The 22,154-nt window shown below is 39.9% G+C and overlaps 1 protein-coding gene and 1 long non-coding RNA gene across 3 annotated transcripts in view; both read right to left on the minus strand.

Moving 5' to 3' along the window:
- Positions 1 to 6,694: 6,694 nt before the first annotated feature.
- LOC141743126 (uncharacterized) lies at positions 6,695 to 9,850 on the minus strand. The gene is made up of 4 exons (XR_012586953.1): positions 9,787 to 9,850; positions 8,123 to 8,210; positions 7,749 to 7,880; positions 6,695 to 6,942 (listed from the first exon to the last, which is right to left on the minus strand). It is a non-coding gene; the product is annotated as an uncharacterized LOC141743126 (long non-coding RNA).
- Positions 9,851 to 17,678: 7,828 nt separating this feature from the next.
- TRIM66 (tripartite motif containing 66) overlaps positions 17,679 to 22,154 on the minus strand; it is a 52,529-nt gene continuing 48,053 nt past the window's right edge. Inside the window, exons 18-20 of one of the 2 annotated variants that reach the window (XM_074585904.1) lie at positions 21,739 to 21,852; positions 20,894 to 21,112; positions 17,679 to 20,579 (exon numbers count right to left, since the gene is read on the minus strand). In XM_074585904.1, coding sequence (XP_074442005.1) covers positions 20,520 to 20,579; positions 20,894 to 21,112; positions 21,739 to 21,852 — 393 coding nt within the window. In that variant the 3' untranslated portion in view covers positions 17,679 to 20,519. Of the gene's footprint in view, positions 20,580 to 20,893; positions 21,113 to 21,699; positions 21,853 to 22,154 lie in introns of both variants that reach the window. The other variant, XM_074585903.1, reaches the window with a different exon arrangement.

A 22,154-nucleotide genomic window follows, 5' to 3' on the forward strand; every position in this document is an offset into this window, starting at 1 on the left:
CCTCACAGTAAAGAATTTCTTCCTGATATCCAACCTAAATCTCCCCTCTATCAGCTTGAAAGCGTTACCCCATGTCCTATCATATTCAAGGATCATAAAAAACACTAGTTTTCAGTTCACCTGAATATCTATTCATATCTAAAGGGATCACAAACCTTTTCACCTGCAATTTTTAATAAATAGCCATCTTATTTTTATAAAGAAGTGTAAGACTATTTTCCTCATTAAGATGGCCTTTCTAGTAGATACAGTAGATCTGTATACAAGTAGATACAAAATGATAATTTTTAAAAAGGAACAACAAAGTATGAAGACTTTTTTTTCAAGTTCAACATACTCTTTCTTCATGCACACAATTCGAACTACTTATACGATGAAAAGAAAGGTAATAAGCTAGAACATTTCATGATATTAACCCATTTTCATAAAACAATGAAATAAGAAAGTCTGTTTTCTGAAGGACAATGGCATTTTCTATACGCAATAGATCAGAGATTTTGGCTAACGACATGTAATAGTCCATATACGTTAAATGCTTAAGAAGCTTAAATAACAAAAATGACCGTTCCATTATAAACTGTGTTTTCATGACACCTGCCAATTAAATATGTTCAAATTGAGGGGAGAAAAGCACAATGATTTCAGTAAACTGCTAATTTCAGTAATACGTCCCTACACAAGTCGCAGACAATACGCTCTCTTAGACTTGAGGATGAAGCACGATTAATGCAGTTTTTAGAAAAAGTGATTTCTTAGTTTTAAGACTGTTTGTTACCTCCCTGTTTGCATAACTGCAGTGCATTTTTGACAAACAGAAAAGGATGGGTTGTTTTCTGACTGACCACGGCCCAGTTCTGAGGTCCAGATAGGTTTTTCTTTTATTACCTGGGTTATAGAGAGTTTAGTTGTGTTTCCATTTCACTTAGACAACCTTTTGTTTTCAAGGGTTTTTCTGGACAATACTCAGGAATCATTCAAAGTATTTACCAACATGGTTATTACTTAGAGAATGTGTTTGCTCTGGAAGAGTAGCAAACCGTACGTTCTTTCAAAAACTGTTATACACATGTAGAGTTTAAGTTTCATACCGTATGACGCTCCAATAAAGCATATCTACAAAATACAGAAATGCTTTTCAATTGCTAGGCCAATAGGGAGCAAAGACCCACTCTTCCAACCTGGAGTTAAAATTTTAGTTGTCAGAAGAAACGAGATCTACAAGTGTGCGTATTAAATGTCATACTATGTTACTACAGTTTTAGAAGATTGTTAATGTATGAAATATATAATTTAGATATTTTTCTTTTCACTTCAGTATTAATCATCTCTGCACCAGACCAGTGCCAGGCACTGTTTCAATAATCTTATTATGAGTTAAGAAGTTAAAAGCATTTGGTATATAGCAACCTAATGGACGTTAAATTAAGAATTGTATCCAATATGAAAGCTGAAGCATTAATGATAATGTTGTATATATAGAAAAGAATAAAATTAACAAATGATCTCATAAAAGATATTCAAATGTTTTCAAGAAGAAAAAGCTTAATCTAATGAAAGCCTGGCTTGTATTTCTTTGGATAATGACTTATCACTCAAAACCCACAAGCAACTAACAGGCCACATGCAAATTTTCTGAAGGCTTAAAGAATATATTACACCTTCGGACATGCAAACACAATTTTCCCATTTGTGCTTGCAGCTTGTCAGAAAATAAGAAAGAACAAATGTTAAAAACATTCAGAATTCCCACTAGTTCCGGTCATAATTTTCTACTTTCAAATTACTGAAGATAATTAACCTGTTCTTACTTCACCAAACTTGGGGTTTTTTATTACAATTACATGAACTGAGATTGTTCTCCAGTGCAAACAGGACTAACCCTACTACTGTTACTGGCATCACGATCGTTCATGACAAGACCTAATTTCAGGCACTCTCCCACAGAATTCTAAGTTGATCTCCTCCAAAATATGCATGAGCACATTTCAAATCCAACATGTCAGCAATTATAGAGAATTTACAAATAATGAAAACCTCTGGGGTTCGAGAGATCGTGTTTTCTCAGGCATTCCAAGAAAGGTAACTTACACCTTGTGAAGTTTCAGCAGAAAGAAAAGGACTAGAGAAAAAGTGCAGGACCTGATCCTTCTTCTAGCTCAAGTGACTGAGATTTATTTACCTGAATATGCATTAAAATACAAAATTATAGAATACCAAAATCCTAAAATTACCAATATTTTGTCAGCTTGTGCTGCAGCTCGGTCTGTGTTTAGCACAATAAAACCTCAGTTTAGATTGGCATGTTACACGCTAACATTTTTTAATGTTAATAAAGACAAAACTGTTAATGGAGATTTTGCACAACACAGAAGTATGCTTGGCCAGCATTCAAGGTTACTCCACAGCGTACTTGGCCCAGCAGGCTGGAATTACACTAATACAAGATTCAACATCAGGAATTTCAGGGACCTGTAATCTCAGCAAACTTCTCGTTCATCTATGATCCAAAAGAAGTTTGGAATTTACTTTAAAGGAAGAAATGTTATTACCAGCATTCAGACAATCAATACTCCACTGTGCAGCCAGCAATATTTATAGAAAACCATGAAAAAGTGACATAACATAGTTTATTTGGAAGCAGTCAGTATTTTCCAATTTTATACGCAGCTCTACTGCAAAAAGAAAAGGTATGTACAGAAATTAACAGATGCCTGTCTTTTAAAAGACATTTACATAAGAAATGGTAGTGAGAAAGACTTTACACTCCATCTCACTCCCGCCTTAACTATCTTATTCTACTAAGTGTATCAGCAGAGCTGCCATGAGCAGATGCTAACACTGTAATTAATTCTCAGGACCCTTTTGTTTTACTATAGGGAAAAAACGTGAAATAGTTGGGTGAACTAAATTGAGCATCAAGTACATTCGGTTTGCTGATGGCAAATTGATTTTTTCACAGCAGGCTATCAGTACAATTTCAGACAAGCATTTCATTAAGATACAGCGTATATAACGCCTTATAACTTTGAACTACCTTCAACACAACATTAGGATCAAAGAGCAATCAAGCCTTTAAGACTGTTCTTAAAATAAAAAATGGGCACATGACACCGTGTTTTCCAGACAGAGTAAAATGAAAATCAAACTCAAAAAGCTTGCTTGTACAGCATTTAAGTTTACTAACATGAATGACATGAACTGTTGCATGGCAATTTCTATATGAATTTCCCAGCATTTTCTTTAAAATGTTATAAACACCTTTAAAACATTTTAAATGTTTTCCATCAGTCCTAGATGGAAACCCACACAATCCCGGTTACTGTTTTTCCAAATGGCTTGTCACAGCAGTGCTCCTCTGATGATTATGCCCAGCGGACGGCTGGCTTAGCAGTACAGCAGGACATGGGGAAATACTCTCCTCGGTGTCTGACAGGCAGGTAGGATCTTCCTCTGTACCCTTCAGGATGTTTCTCACAAGGATGGAAGCAGTAACACAGAAATACCAAAAAGAGAACTCTGAGCAACGCTACTCACACAGCCCAAACTCTACCAATTTTCTCCAACTCATCCACCTACAACCTACAGCACGACCTGATTCAAAGCAGGAGGCTGGAAGGAATCTGGGAAGGATAAATGAGAAGTGGGATTGAACTGGGGAATACAGAAAACTGTATTGCCCAAAACTGGTGATGAATTTATTCCATTTAAGTAGAAGGTCAAACATGCTAATTATTTGGCAAGGTTCTAATTTGGGTTCAGCAGTTACTAAAGTCATTCCAGTTTAACAACACTTCAAAGTAACACAGTTCATGCAAGTTCTTGTTCAAGACAAGAAATAAAAACGGTTGAAGTCAGTACTTCCTCTAGGTTCAGTTCAATTAGTTGTACTTATATGAAAACCAGTGGAAAAAATGCTGCCTTGTTTACTGTTTTTCTTCTAATCTTTCAAGATAGGGTTACTGGGTCTCTACTTAATGAGAATTCTTAGTTGAAAGCTCAGCCTTTAAATGGTTTCCAGCTTGCTGCCAGAAATGACGCTGAACTCTGAACAGCAACAGGAACGACCAGTTTATCTTCCCCCTCTATTCACTCCTGTCGGATATTACCGGCCTTCTCTCCTTCTGTCCTACCCAGCCCATGGAGTCTTATATCACGTGTGCCAAAACTTGCTTCTCTATTCCCATCAAGCACCTCCTCTTCCCTCCTACTTTCCCACTCTGCCTTTCCTTCATCTCATCTCGTACTCTGCTGCGTCTTCACAGGCTCCAGAGAGTCTTTTCAGTGATGCTTTCCCCCCCCAGCTCCTTCCTTAGCTAGTTTTTCTAGTGCTTCTTTCCTTTCCATTCTCTTCACCTTCTTGATGTTCTCCCCTTGCTTCTATCAGAAAAGGCTTGAATCTCTGTAAAAGCATCCAAATTCCAATCCCAGTGGGAGAGATCAGAGATATTGGTCATCTTTATCGTGCCAGTCTAAACTTGAACCTGCAAAGATTTAGTAGAGCCCACAGTCTCACACCAGAACTAGTGACACATAGTAGACACGTTTAAAATGATCAGCTGGTAATGAATACACTCACCAACATGTAATGATAGAGTTGAATTTGGTTGTGAAACAAATATTTGAAACAGTCTTGGGACAGAGTGTCACATCATGCCTGGATTTTTGTAATTGGAGAAATGTTTAATTTTTTCACAGCTGATGTCAAAAAAAAATGAACAAAAAGAGTTTTAGGTGGCTTGTTTTGTTCGTTTTAACTCAAGACCATTATTCTGTATACTTGGGTGTTTTTTTAAAAATGCAAACTTGATGCACAAAATATGGCAATACAGGGAAATTCATTATTTTTTTCCATGTGAAGCAGTTCAGTGAAATATCTAACTGCATGTGAAAACTCAAAGAACAAATGCAACTAATAAATCATGAGAGCTTCCCCGCTTCTGTTACACTTGCTTAAGATGATGAAACCAACCATTTTTTTTAATTGGTTGTTCCTTGTTGATTTCCTTACAGTGCTGCTTTCCCTGTGAGATTTAAAATGATAAGTAACTGGAAATTAGGAAGAGAATTAGTCCATTATTCTGTAGCAATGACACAATGATTAATTATATTAGTTTACTGCCCCTTCTGCTTTAAAACCCTGCAGTCATCAAATGAGTTTTGTTCAATATTCCAGAAGGGATATGAGAATTAAATTTATACAATTTAACAAATTCCTGCAGGAAAGCCATACTTATCTACGATAGTAGATGGATGAATCCTCTAATTTACAACAATATGCAGATGGCATACCCCTTACCGAGCAATGCACAGATAAGGAAGCTTCCCAAATGAATCCCAAAAAGACTGTGAAGAGACATGGGTGGAAAGAGATCAGGCAAGCCTGAGCTCGTGTGTCCTCCTGGAAAGCGCTCACAAACTTTTTACTGTAATTCTATCTATACCTAACAATTATACTTTCTTTTACCTAGTTGTTTTTAAACTGCATAATATTTTAAACACCCTGAGCATTTTCTAAGCCCTACTGAACATGGAATAGATTAACGGCTACTAGGGTCTAGGGGAGACAGGTGGAGGTTTAAAATCACTGCCATACCAACACAAATCCCCACAGCTTCCATGTCTCTGGTAAATAACTTATTTTAGGAAGAGTGTCTCACTTTTGAGGAACAATGTTTCTGCCACATTTTCAATGTTGGAAAATACTCAAATGCAATCCTACCTTCTCACTGGTTGTGTTTTGCATGACATTATTGTATAAACCAAAACCTTTGCTTTTAATTAACTCACACTTTTTTTTGTCTCCAGAATTACGAATAATATCAGAGTTCTGGAAAATGAAATACATATCTTAACCACAAAACAGTTATGGCAACAGAAGCAAGACTCTGCAGCTAACCTTTGTGCCCTAACCCTGACAGGGACACTGTTTAACATTTTTAGAATATCAAAATAAACTGACTGCGAAGCATTACTTCCGTGTTTAAATGAGTAACAAAACCAAAAAACCCAAAGCTTCTATGTGAAGAATGCAAAGGCTTTATAGGGTCAGGGTCACACAATTATGAAGTAGATTTGATCAAAGAATTTGAATGTTTGTACTGCAACATAATCAGGACATAACCACATTATTGGGAAAGAGGAACAAAGTAGCAGTATAATTGAAGGACGTATTTATGGCTTGATTTAGTAAATTGGCATTTCATATCACCAGTTTCAGTAAAGTACCTCTTCGATGACCTTTCCTGTAATCTCTGGATAAACTGGATTATTATGGGCAAACAGAGAAAGTTAACAATATATGTTACCTAAGAATACTTTTAATATCAAAATTAAACCCTGTACTTTATCGCAAATTCAGTTCATAATGAAAAGACATGCTGTTAAATATGAGAGAATACCAAAGTCTTCAGTTACTAAGCCAGAAAAATCTAGGTAGTTAAAATTTACTCATTTCAAGATAAATTAACTTTTTATTTTTCATCTCCTTTAAAATAAATTGCACGACACACACAAATCGCTTTTGACGAGTAAACAAACGGAGCGCCACCCGAAAAATCCACCACCTCCTGCACGATGAGGGGAGCTGGTAGCTGGGCGCGCTGCCGCTGTGGGCGCAGGGTGCCAGCAGCCCGCAGCGGGGGCCGGCGGGGGCGTGAGGGCTGCTGGCACCGCCAGGGAGGGAAGGAAGGCCAGGGCTCCGCTCAGCCTCTCCCTGCAGCAGGCGGCACAGCCGGAGGACGGGGTGCTGCTCCCTCACGGAGGGCATCCTCCTGCAGCCTGCTGCCTCCCTCGCAGGGCGCCTCAGCAGTCACGGGCCGACATTCGGATGCACAAAGGAGGTCTGGGCACCGCCACCGGCCGGTGAAGGGGCAGAGGTCGCTACCAGCTGGGGAATGGAGTTTTCACATGTGTGTTCTGCTGCCCGTGTGGCTCCACATGTGCCTGCAGAAGGTAGGCACATGTGAGGGCAACAGGAAGAAGGTCTCACCTGGACAACAAGGACTAAAACATTGCCTTCCTTGAGTTATTTAAAGGATGATGTAGTTAATTCGGGGTGGGGGAAAGAATAAAAATCCTAACTCTTGCAGTGCTTTTTAGTTCCGGTCATTTCCCTGGGCACACACGGCCCTCAAAGTCAGACCCCGAGCTCTGGCTCAGCCGCTCGCTGAGAAGCCACCTTACCAAACCCTCTCCCACCACACAGGGCCCGAGTGGCCACCCACGCCCCACGCCGCCCTGGAGGATGTTCCGCAGCCCGGGCTTTTGTCAGAGCTACAGCCATGAACACTGATTGCACCCACTGTCCTGGGTGGGCCCAGTAATTGCTCAACAATTAGCAAAAGCACCACGTTCTGTTCAGCGAAATGGCTGTTGCACAGGCAGTGGTCTGATGCACGTCCAGTGGCCCGTGGCCACCTTGGCCCCCTACACGTGCCACAGCTTGTGACACTCTTCACTCAGTTGTGGTTTGGGTGTTCTGTTTTTTTTAATTTAACTTGTTCCCACATCTGTTATTGCAGGTTTCTTTAAACCTGTGGAGTTGCTGCTTGCCCCTCCCCAACGCTGACATTCAGAGCATCCCCCTGATGGCTCCACACGGAGGTTTGCTGCTGCCTGGCTACATCTCATCACCTCGGCCCAGGCACTCCCTGAACCCTGGCTCTCCCGGTCTCCAGCCCAGCCTTGGACCAGTCCCGCCTGCCTCTCAGATGTGCTATGAACAGGCACACACACCTGCTCTGACCCACCTGTGTGTTCTGTTTATCACTGTAATTTTGGGTTTTTCTTTGGTAGCCATGGGCTATATCCCGCCGGTGAACCCAGGCCCAGCGCTGTGTGTTCTTGAATTCTGGTCTGTTCATAAAATTCTGCGGGAGAAGCTGAACAGGAAGAGTTACTGCTTGGCCTGTCTTTAATCCTACTTAATCCTTAGCATCAGATTAACTCAGACCCAGATAGGTTTATCTGTCTGGTTGGTTAGGTTATCCATATATAACCCAATACTCTGAAATACTGGTATTTCTAATATATAAGCACGGTTCTTAACTGATAACATTGGTTCAGATCATCAGATATAAGCATACTTCCAACTAATCACGCTTGTCTCCCCAGAGTTACTCACCATTGGAGAGACAGTAAAGCCAGTGGGTGCACAACGTCACAGCAATACTTTTGCCTGCAGTCAGCTCCCAGCTCAAGAGACAGCACCACTGGGGATTAGAACATTAAAAGTTACATTCAAGCAATAACTACATATTTCCTTTACTGAATTTTCCGATATTCTTTCCATGCCAAAAATATTACCATTTCACTTTCATAGATACAAATGTCTGAAGTACCTGATTGAAATGCATTTAATTTTCCAGTAAAAAAAACCAAAAGGAAAAAGGTTCTATTTTAAAAAGCACTTTTGTTCTACTCATTATACGTTACGAAATATGAATGTGAAGTTGCTGCAGTCTCCCTCAAGTACCACAGGGTGCCCAGTTCCAGCTCGTGACTGGACTCCTGGAACATTCTTAAGAGTTTGGTTTCTCCTATGAAAACCAGTATTGACTCCCTCAATTTACTTCAGTAAGAATTCATCCTAAAGATGGTAAATTTAAAAAGCCAGGCTTAAAAAAATTCTCCACAACTCTTGGTATCACAATATTGAACAGGCCTTTGAACTATTCAAATAGATAGGCCATACTGGCAAAATTTAATATTATATCTCAGATATCCACCCATTTAGTAACTGAGGTTTTAGGGACTAAGGTAATAGATGAATCAGTTACTCCAGGTAAATTATTGTTCATTCCATGTATGGTGGTGTAGCTGTCACTATTTTTTCCTGAAGAAAGATTATTAACTTCCTAGACATAAGCACAACCTTGCTTTACCTTGGGCACAGCACCTTCAGTTCTGTTCTTACTGATGCTGATAGCTGTAACCAGGAGTACCAATGCTAAGAGAACTTTATCAAAGGCTTATTTAATAAAAAACAAAGCCTTCCAGACAAAAAAAAAAATCTTAAAGAAAAGAAGTAAAAAAAAAAAAAAGAAAGAAACGGAATGGATTAGAAGTATATTTAAATTTCTCAATATTTGCTATCCCTAAGAATGTGGGAAGAGCTCTATTACTCAAGCCATGTCTCTCTCTTGTCCTTTCAGGCATCCTTTCCAGATTACTTCAGTTTCAGTCTGAGAAAAAAAATACATCACAGCAAGCGGAGCCCGAGGCAATAGTGACTGACTTAGGTACGTCTGAGAAAGGCCATTTCCAGTAGAAGAGGTCATAGATAATATGTCAGCTACAGAAGAAAAATTACTTGTTTGGCCACTGTGACTTGTGAGTCAAGAGCAACTCAGACTCCTCTGAGATACCTACATTGCAGATTCAAGTTCTGATCCACAGTTGCCAAACTAGTGCATTATTTCTGGCATGTTTGCCCACCCCCAGGGAAGCAGGCCAAGACCCAGCTCACACAGCCCCCCAACAGTCACCTGGGGTAAGGGCGAGAGGCCTTCATACAGGGTGGGTGATAACAAAAATATGTAATCTAATCTAATGCAGGGCTGCTTTCAGGGGGTTTTGCCCCATTGTCTCCAGCCAGCTGTCTGACCGGCTAACTGCCTTTTTTGGTCAATTAGAGCAGGATTGCTCTTCCCAAGTAATTGCACAACATGCGACGTGCAGACTCTTTATAACCAGAAGTAATCCCTCTATTCAGTTCTGACAGGTTTTAATATAACCTTTTCCAGCCCTTCTGGTGGTTGCTCCCAGCCTGCCTGGGCTGTAATTTACCTTCATTGTGTCTGGGTTGAGCTGACCTGGCTTGTTCAGTCTGGTGCAGGTCCATTGTTTGTTTATTCCACTGGTAGCCTGTACAGAGAAGACACACTGAATTGTCCCTGTGTTCCTTCCACTGGAAGGTTCAAGTTGAAATTGTCTGTGTACCGCGCCAGGAAACTTAAGACCAACAAAAGTAAATAGTCCTGTCAAATAAAGGGCATCAGTTAATAAGAGAATAAGCATTCAGTATTACGACAATGCAACAACAATAGTGAGGCTAAAAGACAAAACACATCAAAGCCTCACACAGAAAATGATACTTTCTCATGCTACATTTCATTTTTAAGTTCAAAATGTTAAGTACAAGTAAGAGCCACATATGAAGAAAGGAACCACTGTGAAAGCTGCTGTGCTCCTCTCAGTCAGTACAAGACAATCTTGACCTTCATGACATAATATTAAGCCGAAGTTCTTGAAAGGAGGCATTGTTTCAAAAGCCAGACATTTTTTCAAGGGTGAGAAATGCCTGTTAGAGACTAGGTTGAAACCCCTGAGGTCACATTACGCTTGACATGTGACATCCAAACTTCTTTGCCTGAAAGGGGAATTTTAGAAAGCGCTCACTCCTCTGTGCTACTTAGCTGTGCTTTGAACAGAATCCAGCGTAAGTGGGTACTAACGGAAAGTCCGTGGGAAAGCTTTAGATATGGCTTTAGATATCCTTGCTGTTTATCTAAATATTTATCTTGTGATGTGTGAGTATACCCGCTTCTCTCCTTAGGGCCTGCAGGAAGTTATTTTTGTCTTGGATAGGTATGGCATTAAACACACAGTAGATAAAGTGACACCAGCTGCCTGCCCGCTCCCCAACACGCCCCCATCAATAGCAACACCAGAGGAAACAGTTAGCAGAGATGTAAAGCCATGTCTTTTATCACACAGCAGCATGACTTTAGTAAGAGCCCATATACAGATGCACAGAAATTTTTACCTCCTTCACAGTACCGAGCATCATAAGCTTATCAAGTGCCAGCACCTTCAACCAATTGCCATGACAGTGGCAACGTGACATTAAGAGCTGCAGTGTCACTGACAACGGGTGGAATTCAGGAAGCATTATTTGGCCAGAGACACCCACAGCAGTAAATGCTTATCTAAATTTTTTTAGACAACCTGACGTCTCAAATCTTGTAAAGTGCTCCACTTGTATTAATTTCTCAATGCAGGCTCATTCGGGGGCGGGGGGGGGGGGGATGTCCTAGCAAAGGGCAAATATTAGCAGCACACAAAAAAAAAAACGGCAACATTTTGGCCTGTACCTTCAACGCCAGTTTAACCATCTCTTTAGCGACTGGGATCCTTGAGCTCCACCTACCGGTACCGCCTGCCCCGCAGCGATACTGCGCGGCAGCGCCGGGCACACCGCACCGCGGGCAGCGGCCACTGCGGCGGGAACTGCGAGTTTAACGTGGTCCTCTCCGGGAAGCTGCTGCTGCGAGCTCAGAAGACCCCCTGCGAAGCGACAGTACCGCCGGGTCACGGTCTTCGGCCCTCTAAGATCTCCCCGGCCTGTGCAACGAGAAAGGGACGCGTAGGTACGTGACACATGGACAAGGCTGAAGCACCTTCAAATGAGCTCAAAAACCACCGAGACTCCACAGTAACTTCCAAGTGATACGGTACACGGGGGCAGTCCAAAAGGCATGAGGGGCTTAGGTTTAGGTAACTTGGTTGCACCCAGTTTGTCAAATTCTTGCAGGTTACCCTTTCTAAAAGTGTACGATATCAAATATGCTAACGCTAATGGTTACCTAGCCCTAAAATGGTTACCAATAAGTGGTAAAAGCAGACAAGTTCTTTTGGTCTTTTTTTTATTTTATTTTTTTTTTTTTGGATAGTGTCTCAAACCAGTTCCTTTTTTGGCCATAGAAAAGTATCAATTTCAGAGTCAGTGAATCAGCCCCACCGCAGTGGAAACCGGCCTTTCACAGCTCTCTCCACGGCAGTGTTCACCAGTTTACCCCAGCTGAGAATCTTGTCAAATAATCACATAACAGCCAGGCCATAACATTAAAGCTTATTTGTGTGTCTTCTCCATGAGAATTCAGTCTACAGCTATTTACAAAGTTCTTTTTATATCCAAGAGCTTTGATGCAACTGTATATATTTTTAAGAAATAGTATGTGTTTGTTTATTGTTAGCATCTATTTATGCGGCCACAGCTCTATTAGAAATGTGGCTGGGCTGTCTTTTCCATAATTGGTGCATAAGGGTTAGAGAGACTTTTGGAAAACTGCTGTTTTGACACTATCCATATACAAATAAAGCTCCTTTGACAAACGCTTTCAGCATGGTTTTCTCGTATATTTGAATTTAAGTACTATCTTTCTCAAGAAAGAAAATAAAGGGGGAAATTAATTTCCCTCTTTCCCCACAATACCAGATCGAGAGAGAGCTATCAAGAGATATGTAAGCGCTAACTGTTTTCTACTGGATACTTAAGGGAAACAGATGGGTGTAATTATGGTTTTATGGAGATCTTACCTAAAATGCTTATACTCAGCTGCCACATTACAGTTTGGTTCTCGGTTATAAATGCATATATTAATCTTTGTAAAGGTCTGTACAGATTTTAAGCTAAAGGGGAACATACAGCTTTGTAGCTACTTCACGGGAAAAGGCACAATGACACTGGAACCTCCAGGACTTAAAGGAGGAGAGTGCTCGTTGCTTAAAACAACTAAAATTATGCTGGAAATCAGCAGAGGGAGCCAACTGCCTTGTTTTAGAAGTACCAGCCCTGCTTGGTACCCTACAGTCAGCCTGGCAGCCGGCCTGCCAAACCTTTCCATTGCTGTACCTCTGGGTGGTGACTCCCCCACCGCCGGAGAGGAGCCGCTTGCCTCACTCTGTCATTTGGTCCAAAGGGAGTATTGGGGAAACCTGAGCTTTGCTGCATCGTTCAAGTGTACCGATCCATCGAGGCCGTGCCACCACCGCTGGAAGTGACCAGTACCTAAATGCCTTTGAGAAAGCTGAGAAAACACCCATTCGGTTGTAAAAGCTAACTGAGGGAGAAATAAAAAAAGTTATCTTCTTCTCCTCCCACCCCTTTACAACGGTGTAAGCATTTTATCTTTCCATAAGAGCTGCAGAACCAGTTCTGCTCAAATCAGCGGGGACAGTTATACATAGAACTTAACTTCTCTGATAAAACCAGCAATAACAATACTGCAATGCCACCCCATTTTATGGCCATTCTGTGCTTACTCACCTTTAACTCCTTTAAAGGAATTCATTTCTTCCCATATGATCAGTGTAAGCCAAAGGAGAAAGCAGCTAATTATAACGAGGGATTTTAAAATCTGAACTGTAGTTTTGACAGGTAAAGTAATATGAACACAAAAGTCCATGTAATTTTGGATCTCTAGTTCCAGAACAATTTTTCCTTTCCACAGGAACTGCAAGAAAACATGTACAATGTTAAAAGACACAATCCTCCTGCTCCCAGCCCAGAGAGCCTTTTCCTCCTGGGATCTGTTCCTCTCTGTTTCTCATCCTTCATAACGGTGAGTTTGAAGGCTAAACTATCTCCGAGTGACCTCAGTTAAATCAATCAGTTTTCAACGCATTTACGCAGATACTCTGGAGGCAACAATTTGATTAGCTAATCATTTAATTACAAACTGCTGAATTAATAATGCAGGAGAACCTAACTCAAAATGAGAAGAGCATTACAGGACTGAGAGCTGGGAAGAGGTGAGGCAACCCGTGTAAATTTATTTGTAAAGTGAACATGCGTTACTTGAAAGCAGTAAAATCCAATAAATGCAGAATCCGGCTAATTCTGCAGGTATCTTCCCTTCTCTAGACAGAGAAATAGAAGGCTGAGTTCTATGGCTATAAAAATATTCAGATGCTTACAATATTTCCTAATTAGGACCATAGAAAGGAGGGAAATGATAAATTTTCCTTCCATTAAATATTCTTCTGGTATAGGGGTATCTAGATAGCAGATGAAGGGTGTGCTGGAGCAACACTTTTCCCAGCTCAGGGACCAAATGTCTGCAGGGTGCTCCCACCTCTCCAGCGCGTGTCCACAGCAGGCTTCCTCTCCCTTGCCTCCAGGGATTACCGGCTTCGTGGCACGGGGCTCAGCCTGGCATGATGCAACACCACACAGCACAGCGCTAGCAGTGGGGAAAAGCTTTGAGCATGATGCAAGAGTTGCGACCAAGCAGTGAGACTGACACTTCAAAAGATCAATGCTGTGATTTCCTTGTCCAGCAGACTCGGGCCAATCAATAGTGCTGGCACTGCAGAGATTACGTGGTTTTTAAAAGATCAAAAATAAAGATGAAGACTTTCATTTTTCTCGAATGGTATGGAATATTACTTCTGAGGACACTTTATGAGGTGTATCCTCTGGAGAAAATCCATCCTGTTTGTAATATCCCCGAGATAACCCACTCAGCCAGAGATTACCATTATGGTATCCGCATCGCCCGGGCCACTGCAACCGTCGCCGTGCTGTAAGGCAATGGTAGGTTTGCAGCAATGGACCGAGCATTGCCCCATTCCCCTTCACTGGATAAAACCTCCCAGTAGGTAAGAAAAGGTCTGTGTGATTTTCAGCATCACTCCAGGACTGGAAACGCTAACCTCGATGCAAGCACCATTTGCAGCACGCTGCCAGAGCCATATCCCCCCCTCTGTAATGAATGATTTTAGCTGTGCATCCCAAACCTGAAATGTCTCACAACACTTTCATTTAACACTGCTAGACGATAATCCTGCAATGAGGTCCAAGGGCTATATTCGATTTCCATCTCTGCTGCTCACTTGTTCCATTAGCTTATCATGCTGGTTTTCACAGTTATAAATGGGAAATATTTATAAGTACATCACAAACATGGATGAGAGCCAGTTTACCAATGTTTCTAAAGCCCTCAGAGACTATGGGGAAAAAGAAACAGAGGAATGTTCAGTGTTTGCTTAAAGCACTGAATTTTTTAATGTTATTTCTCATATACTGAAGCCCACCTGTATGTGTTAATATACTGCACTGCAGATGCCTGAGATATTTACAGTTATGTGTAAGATGCAGCACAGAGTTGGGTAGGATGTAAGGATGATTTTTGAATTGATTTTCACTTTATCTAAGCTCTATATTGTTTCTTTATTTACACCATAGAATAAAATATCCTACAAGGCTTTTGTTTAATTTCTGTGATTTAGAGAACACTTCTGCATAGTCTGCTGGTTATATGGCTATCATCCCATTCTATTAATATTTTCATTATTAGAGATTAAGGGGGTTTTCCATCAGCTGTTCGGCTGCAGGAGAGAACTGCTTAGCTTGGCCCCGTCATCTGTAAATTCAGAAGTTTTGCACTACGCACCACAGACCATGCAATATGGCAGACGAGCATAAACTGTTTCCTTCACTTAAGTTTAGGTCTGTTTTAATGCTGTTGCAAAAAACATTAAAAGTGTAGTAAATAGCAAACATGTGAGTATTTCTAGAATGAGCACACTGATTTATAAATTACCGTACAATCCAGAAATGACTAAACAAAATATCCCACCGCTCCAATACCCTAACTTTCCTACTACAACACAGTTTATCAGTTTTACTTTCAATGTCTAAAGATAGAACTGTTCTGCTGCGTTTTCATGGTCACTCTACACTGACGTTTGCCGGGCCCAATATAAAACCAGATTAAGTTCCATGAGTTTCTATGAGCACGATTCAACATTTGAAATGCTATTAGGGCGCTGTATTTGTTCATTCAGCCATGAAAGCAGTTTAGCCCAGTGCAGGCAGTCAGCACAAAACCTGGCAAGCAGCTAGCTCTGATTTGAGTATTGTACAATGTTTTCACTGTAAATTTCCCATAAGGTGTCTCATGACTACATCAAGAAACTCTAGGAAGTCTACTGCAAAAAATGAAATAGTACCAACATATTTTCTTAGAGCAGGATATCATGGAATAACGAGCAAGTACTGAATTTAAAGAGGTGTAAGAACCATTCCTGCTCTTACTAACTTCATCAGAAGCAAGAGCAGGCTAATAAGCAAACAAGGAAAAATATTCAAGTATGTTTCATTTCCTGCCCAGATGTCAGTGTATAAAAATAGATTTATTTTTTTTTTCTCCATCTAAAGTGAACTCATGACTGTTAGCGAGAAACATTGTCAAAAAGTTATTCTAGTGTGGCAAGCAATCAGGTGCATCAGCTAAGGGAAGAATGTCGGAATAAAGGACAGCTATATCATTCTCAGCACAGATCATCTAGGAACACAGCATCTATGGTATGCCTAAAATAACTGACATTTCTATCATCTGTACCAGAAACCTCGATTCCCTCACTGACTTACAACAAATTTAATAAGCATTGCCTCAGTACCAGACTGCCTCTGGAACACTTCCCTACTGATGTAATTGTCCTAGGCGCTACAATCAAGATCAAGAATAGTAACTTTGAAACTAACATACAGAGCACAACGATAAATCAGCGTTGCTACTTCCATAAAACCTTCTCAAACACTCTCCAAAAGCAGTAAAATACTCCCTGGCCTTCAGACACTACTCTATTTGCTCTGGGAAAAACACTTGCGCGTTTTATCTCCTTAACCTAAAAAGGGCTTTTCTACAGTGAAAATATACTGTGAGATAGAATTTACAGGGAAATTTGTTACAAATTGCATCCTATGCAGGAAGAAGTTATCCGAGAAGTATCTTTCAAGAACCTCTTTTCAGACACTTGGAATGAAAATGGAGCAAGTGGAGCTAGATATTTGACAACAGATTTGAACGTTGCAATTTCTCATCTCCACAGTAAGTATTCCCAACACAGTAAACACTTTTCATAACAAAGCCATCCAAATACCATGTTCCTATTGTTTCATATCCTAATACAAACCTCTATGAAAGTCTACTTAGTAAGACGAAATGCCACCAATCTACTAAATGCTGTCACGAAAACACACATAACCACACACTAAAATCACCTTTTATAAACATTTACTAAAGGACAGGAACGGTGGGGTAGTATTTCTGAAAAAACAATCACTCCACCTCACACTTCTTGCTCCTGATGTGCATCCTCCTTAGCCCACGACTACTGCAGATATTTTCCCTCAGATTATCTTGTTGATATCTAATTCAAGTTAGAGAAACGCAGCTGGTGTTTAGCTTCGAAGTCTATTGCCTGTATTTCACACTCGAAAAAGTTTCACTCACTTTTCCTGTTCATACAATAATAAAAAAAATACCTCTATCTACAAATTTTCTCTTAATTATGTCTGAAGAGCAGCACAGCTGTAACCCTGAAATAACAATTCCTCACCCCTCAAACCAGTCGGCCTCCAGGTCAGAAAGTTGCTGCTGATAGTTTTATACTCCCATAAACTAAACCGAGAGGAACCAATAACAATAGAAAAACGCTTGCAGTGTCTGCTAGACTTTTTGACAATACAGTATTTTTGTTCTGTTTTTTGTAAATTATTCCATATTTTTTTAGTTTCTCGCATTTTCATTTTTAGAATATATTTTCTGGTTCCTTCTGACTAAATACACTACAAGAATTTTTTCATCTCTCTAGTTAGTGGTATATTCCTTGGCACTTTAGTGTATACATACATTGAAACTACAAACATTTTTTGTTAGTTGTTCATGGCATGTTTGCTTCTCACTAATTTACACTAATTGAAAAATGAAAAAGCAAAATTTCTAATTGGTATTTAAAATTCCAGCACAAAAAGAAAGCTGATCTCCTGTGTTAGCATAGCTGCTTTACCATTAGTAGTTATCAATAACTTAGCTAATAAGTTTTAAATGATATTATATAATCCATATATTAATTGAACACAGATGTACTCAGAGCAAAAATTTCAGATTGATGTGCAAAAACACATTTCACATATTTTATTGTTCAGCAAAGCACATTACACATATAAACATGCAGTCATTCAATAATCTGAATTGTTAAACACCTGTTTGTCTTAACTTCAACGTCATTATGCTGTAACGATACTAGAAGAAGAATGTCTTTGAAATTGTCTGTAAGGGAATGAAAGTCAAATTTGTAGCTGTCATTTCTTCTTCAACAGACCTATTACTGAAGGGTAATTAATCTCTTTTCCGACTGCTTAAGCACAAAGAGGATTTTCCCATTCTACGTGTAACACATTACTAAAGAAAAAAGGAAAAATTGTGCCTTGGTTGCATTTGCAGGAGCCTAGTGCATTCACTGGGGGTTCCACAGTATGCCTGGCATTTGCTTCTGCTATACTTATTTCCAGTGGAAAACTTCAGGGGTTCTCCTTTACTTCCTTTCCTACAAATTCCGGATTGTGAAACAGGCGGTGTGACAGAAGAAAAAGTAACTACATAACATACCACTTCTCTTTTGGGCCATGTGGGCCATTAGATTTCAGAAGAGGGACTCTTCCTTTCATACCTGTCAGTGCCATTACCAGTGTGCAACTGGACTTCAACAGAGTAAATGCCCCAAGAATTTTCAGGCCCTGGTGTCCAGCAGCAGGAACATCACAAGCCAGCAATTTTAAGGCATTTACTGAGATGGATAATGTTGTTCTTATGACATGCAATGTATTGTGAAGTTGCTAACCCATAGATTTGTGTCTGAAAGTACGTGAAGTCATACTTACGAGCTCAGTTTTTGTTCTGCTTAGCAACGTGACATGAAGTTTACAAGTATTTTTTTAACTGTTACCATGTCTTAGTGAAGCAATCAAAAATAAAGTTAGCCTTAAGAGTGCTCAAGCCATAGAGTCCTGCCAGCACACATCCAAAGGGCATCTATATATGATGACAAACAGGTACACTTCTATTTTTAATAAAGGTATAATACACCCTGGATAAATTTTATTAAAACGGGTGTTCTTCAAAACTAATGGTACAGTCAACAAACTTACAGCCTTTAAGAAACAGAAGCGGTCTCTTTTTGACTCTGCTCTTCCATGAAAAGTGGAGGTCATCGATATTCTCTCCTATTTCTACGTTTGCCCCTAGATCAAGACTCTACAGCATACCATTTTTGTGCTATTAATGGCAAAACATAGGTCTTCAGTGGAGGAATTAAGTACCAACTGAGAAAAGGTGATACCTGTAGTACAGATAGGGTGATTAATTCAGTTACAAACCTGCACTCATTTCCCTGTGCCAAGACACTTATTGTTTTGAGAACAGGAGTTTGACAAAAAGCAAACACATAGGAATTCACATATAGAAAATGTAAAGGCTGTCCCTTCATCTCACAGTTTTCCAGTCAGCTTATAATAATCAGATTTTCATTTCTTCAAAGAATAGAAAACATTAGCTCACTATCAAGTTAATGGCAAACTGTAAGTCACACAGACAGTAGAATATAACATTCACATCTTATTATTTCATATATAAACCTTTACTTTAAAGCATTATCTAAAATAACATACATGATTACCAGACCAAATAGCCCATATAAGCTATGCTGAAAATATCATCTTTATTTACAGGAACCTAATTAAAATGAACTTAATCTGTGTTTGAGATCTGCGACAGCCCTTCTCTCTCAGAGCCAGACCACAGCCCAGCTTTATGCTGCTGGGCAGAGCTCTAGGGAGGAAGATGCCCCTCACACACATGAAGAAAGCATTGGCCACATGAAGATCTGGCTCACCTGCTTCTGGAAGAGGTGGGAAGCAGCTTGCAAACCATCACTCTCTGATCAGGTGTCATGTCTTCTTACCTATCCCACCCTTCAGGCTTTACAATACATTGTGGAATTTAGCCAAAAAAAAAAAAAGCTTAGACATTCTGTCATTCTGTTTGAGCTTCTATATATATACATTATCATCATCTAGCACTGTTGGTAATCACAACTACAAGAAATAAGCAAAGAGAAAATCAGGAATATATGACGTTATTTTACAGGCACTTTTATAACCATGTAATTTGCTTCATAGTTAATTTACTGAATTCCAATACCTGCTTTAAAGAAAAAACAACTGGCTTGTGTTGAGTGAAAATGCTACCTTTGATACCCAAGAAATCCCAACTGCTTTACCGAGCATGAATTAGATACCAAAAGAATCATTCCTTGCAAACAGAGCATCCAGTATGTACTCAGAAACAGCTCACATAGAGCCCTAGTATTAGCACTATTAGCACTTGTTTTTCATGATGTAATGAAAGTGCTCAGCTTCAAAAGAAACAGCTAATCAGATAATCACATTAGACTGTATCACATAGGCCTTGAGCAGTCAAGGTTCCAGAAAAATCATTGAATAAGACAACGGGATTAGGGCTTTTATGACTACACATTGTGTTTATCACAAAGCATGGCCAACATTCACACCGAGGTTGTACGATTATTACACGGTTACCTGTGCTCTATAAAATAGAGATGTCATGTTGAACAGATTATAAAATGGTACTGCAGTATTAGATATTATTAGCATGTTACTTTTATTGTTAATCATCATTACCTATCACCAAAACATTAGTACTTCAGTGTAAACACTGCAAAACATATATATGATTTAACAGATTAAATATCGACAGATTCAAACACTTTGGATCTGTTATCTATCCACGACATGTAGAAATAAGGCATATGGTCAGCAGATTAGGAGAGTTTAAATAAACAGCCCGAGTGTTTTGCTTTCCTCCCACACACCTTAACTCTGTCAGTTATGCTGCTGGATTCCTCATAGCAAATCTCATGTCTTGAGGAGGTCATACCTGAGGAAGGCTGTTAGCTGGCTGAAACATCATTCTTTTAGGTTTTTCACTTTCCTGCGTACAAAGGAAACAAACAGCAAATAGCTAGAGGGCTTAGTCTTTTTAAAAATCTTGGCAGAGTTTTCTGCTAGGAAGATAACTGTGTGGCCCGAGAGACTTCATTTGTTCATGCTTATATATTTATATACAACTGACACTTTATTCCACTCAGAGGATTTTGACATAAAATTGTAAACTGATCACATCTCTGTGATAGAAGCTTGACAGTTTTCCCACACAGCCCTGTCAAAACTTCCCATCAGTAGCTGTAAACAGAATTAGCAGGGTGGCCACTTAGCAACCAAATGCTTTTGTTTTTGCAATCTTACAGCATGGCGCCGTCTCCTTTTAGGCTGAATGCACTCCTGTCCGTATGACGGCCACTGAAAATCTTGGGGTAGCATTTTGCTATTCTGACTCTCCGCTTCTTCAGAATCAGAGTCTTCTTGTTGCATTGAAGGAAAATACCTGTCTGGATAAATCTCCTTCAGTTTGCCCTCAAAGAATACATCTAGGCATCGTCCAGCCTCAGCAACCTCTGAATCTGGCTGTAAGAGAATAAATAACCATTCAGTATTACCAAACACAGAAATCATCAAGGATCAAAACCAAATGACTACCCTACTTTAATGTCTCACCTTGGTTCTGTCTGCTACACCTCCATTAGTCTCCTGTGCGCTTTCTACAGCCCATTAGTCCCTCTACATTTACAATGCAAGTAAAAAACAGATGCTACTATTAAGGAACACATTTCTGCACCTCTAAGAAAAAGAGATGTGCAGTGAACTAGAGAGAATAGCAGTCATCATTGCTTAGGAATTTCTATGCACCTGAATTTTCCCTAGCTATTTTGCTGGCTATGACTGGCTTCTCACAGCAAACTCAGCAACATTCCAAAAAGTTGTCTGCTAAGATGACCCTCCATATGTGTCTCAAGTTCTCAGATCCATATATCGCTCCATTTCTGTCATTAAAAATATATATATATAATTTCCAAAGAGTAAAACTGATTAATACTTCCGTTTTCCCAATCCCATATCTGATGTCAACGGAACCAATAATTACACCAATGTGACAGCTTGAAAGAGCAACCCTCTGGTTTGTATCCCCGCACCCATGCATATTAGAAACCTACATAATTGAACTTTGCACAGTTCCAAAACATGAGACGCACGTCAGTCACGAGTTCCTCAGGTGCAGAATAGTGAGACTTGTCCTTTTTTTGCAGCTTTTTTCGTATAATTGACAAATCCATTGGCCTTTTGATGATCTGATAATAGTGGCGAGCCTGCAGTAAGAATAAAACACAGGTACGTAACCTTTTGAATTAAAACATTTCTTTTCCACTGCAGAGGACTCCCTGCATCATGGAAAAGAGCTCTAGTCTTTTGGTGCCTACACTTGCACATCATCTTCCTGGGTGCTTTTTGGTTTGATTAAAAACACATTTGCTTGCAAGATCGATCTTGAAAATAGCACACTTCAGTGAGTACCCTGCTACTTTCACTTTCTAAAGTTTATCCCCAGATAGAAATGTTGTCATTCAACCATAATCAATAATATATGTAACACTGAGAATTAGCTAAATTT

Source organism: Larus michahellis, chromosome 4, assembly GCF_964199755.1.
Source record: "Larus michahellis chromosome 4, bLarMic1.1, whole genome shotgun sequence".
Lineage (NCBI taxonomy): Eukaryota > Metazoa > Chordata > Aves > Charadriiformes > Laridae > Larus > Larus michahellis.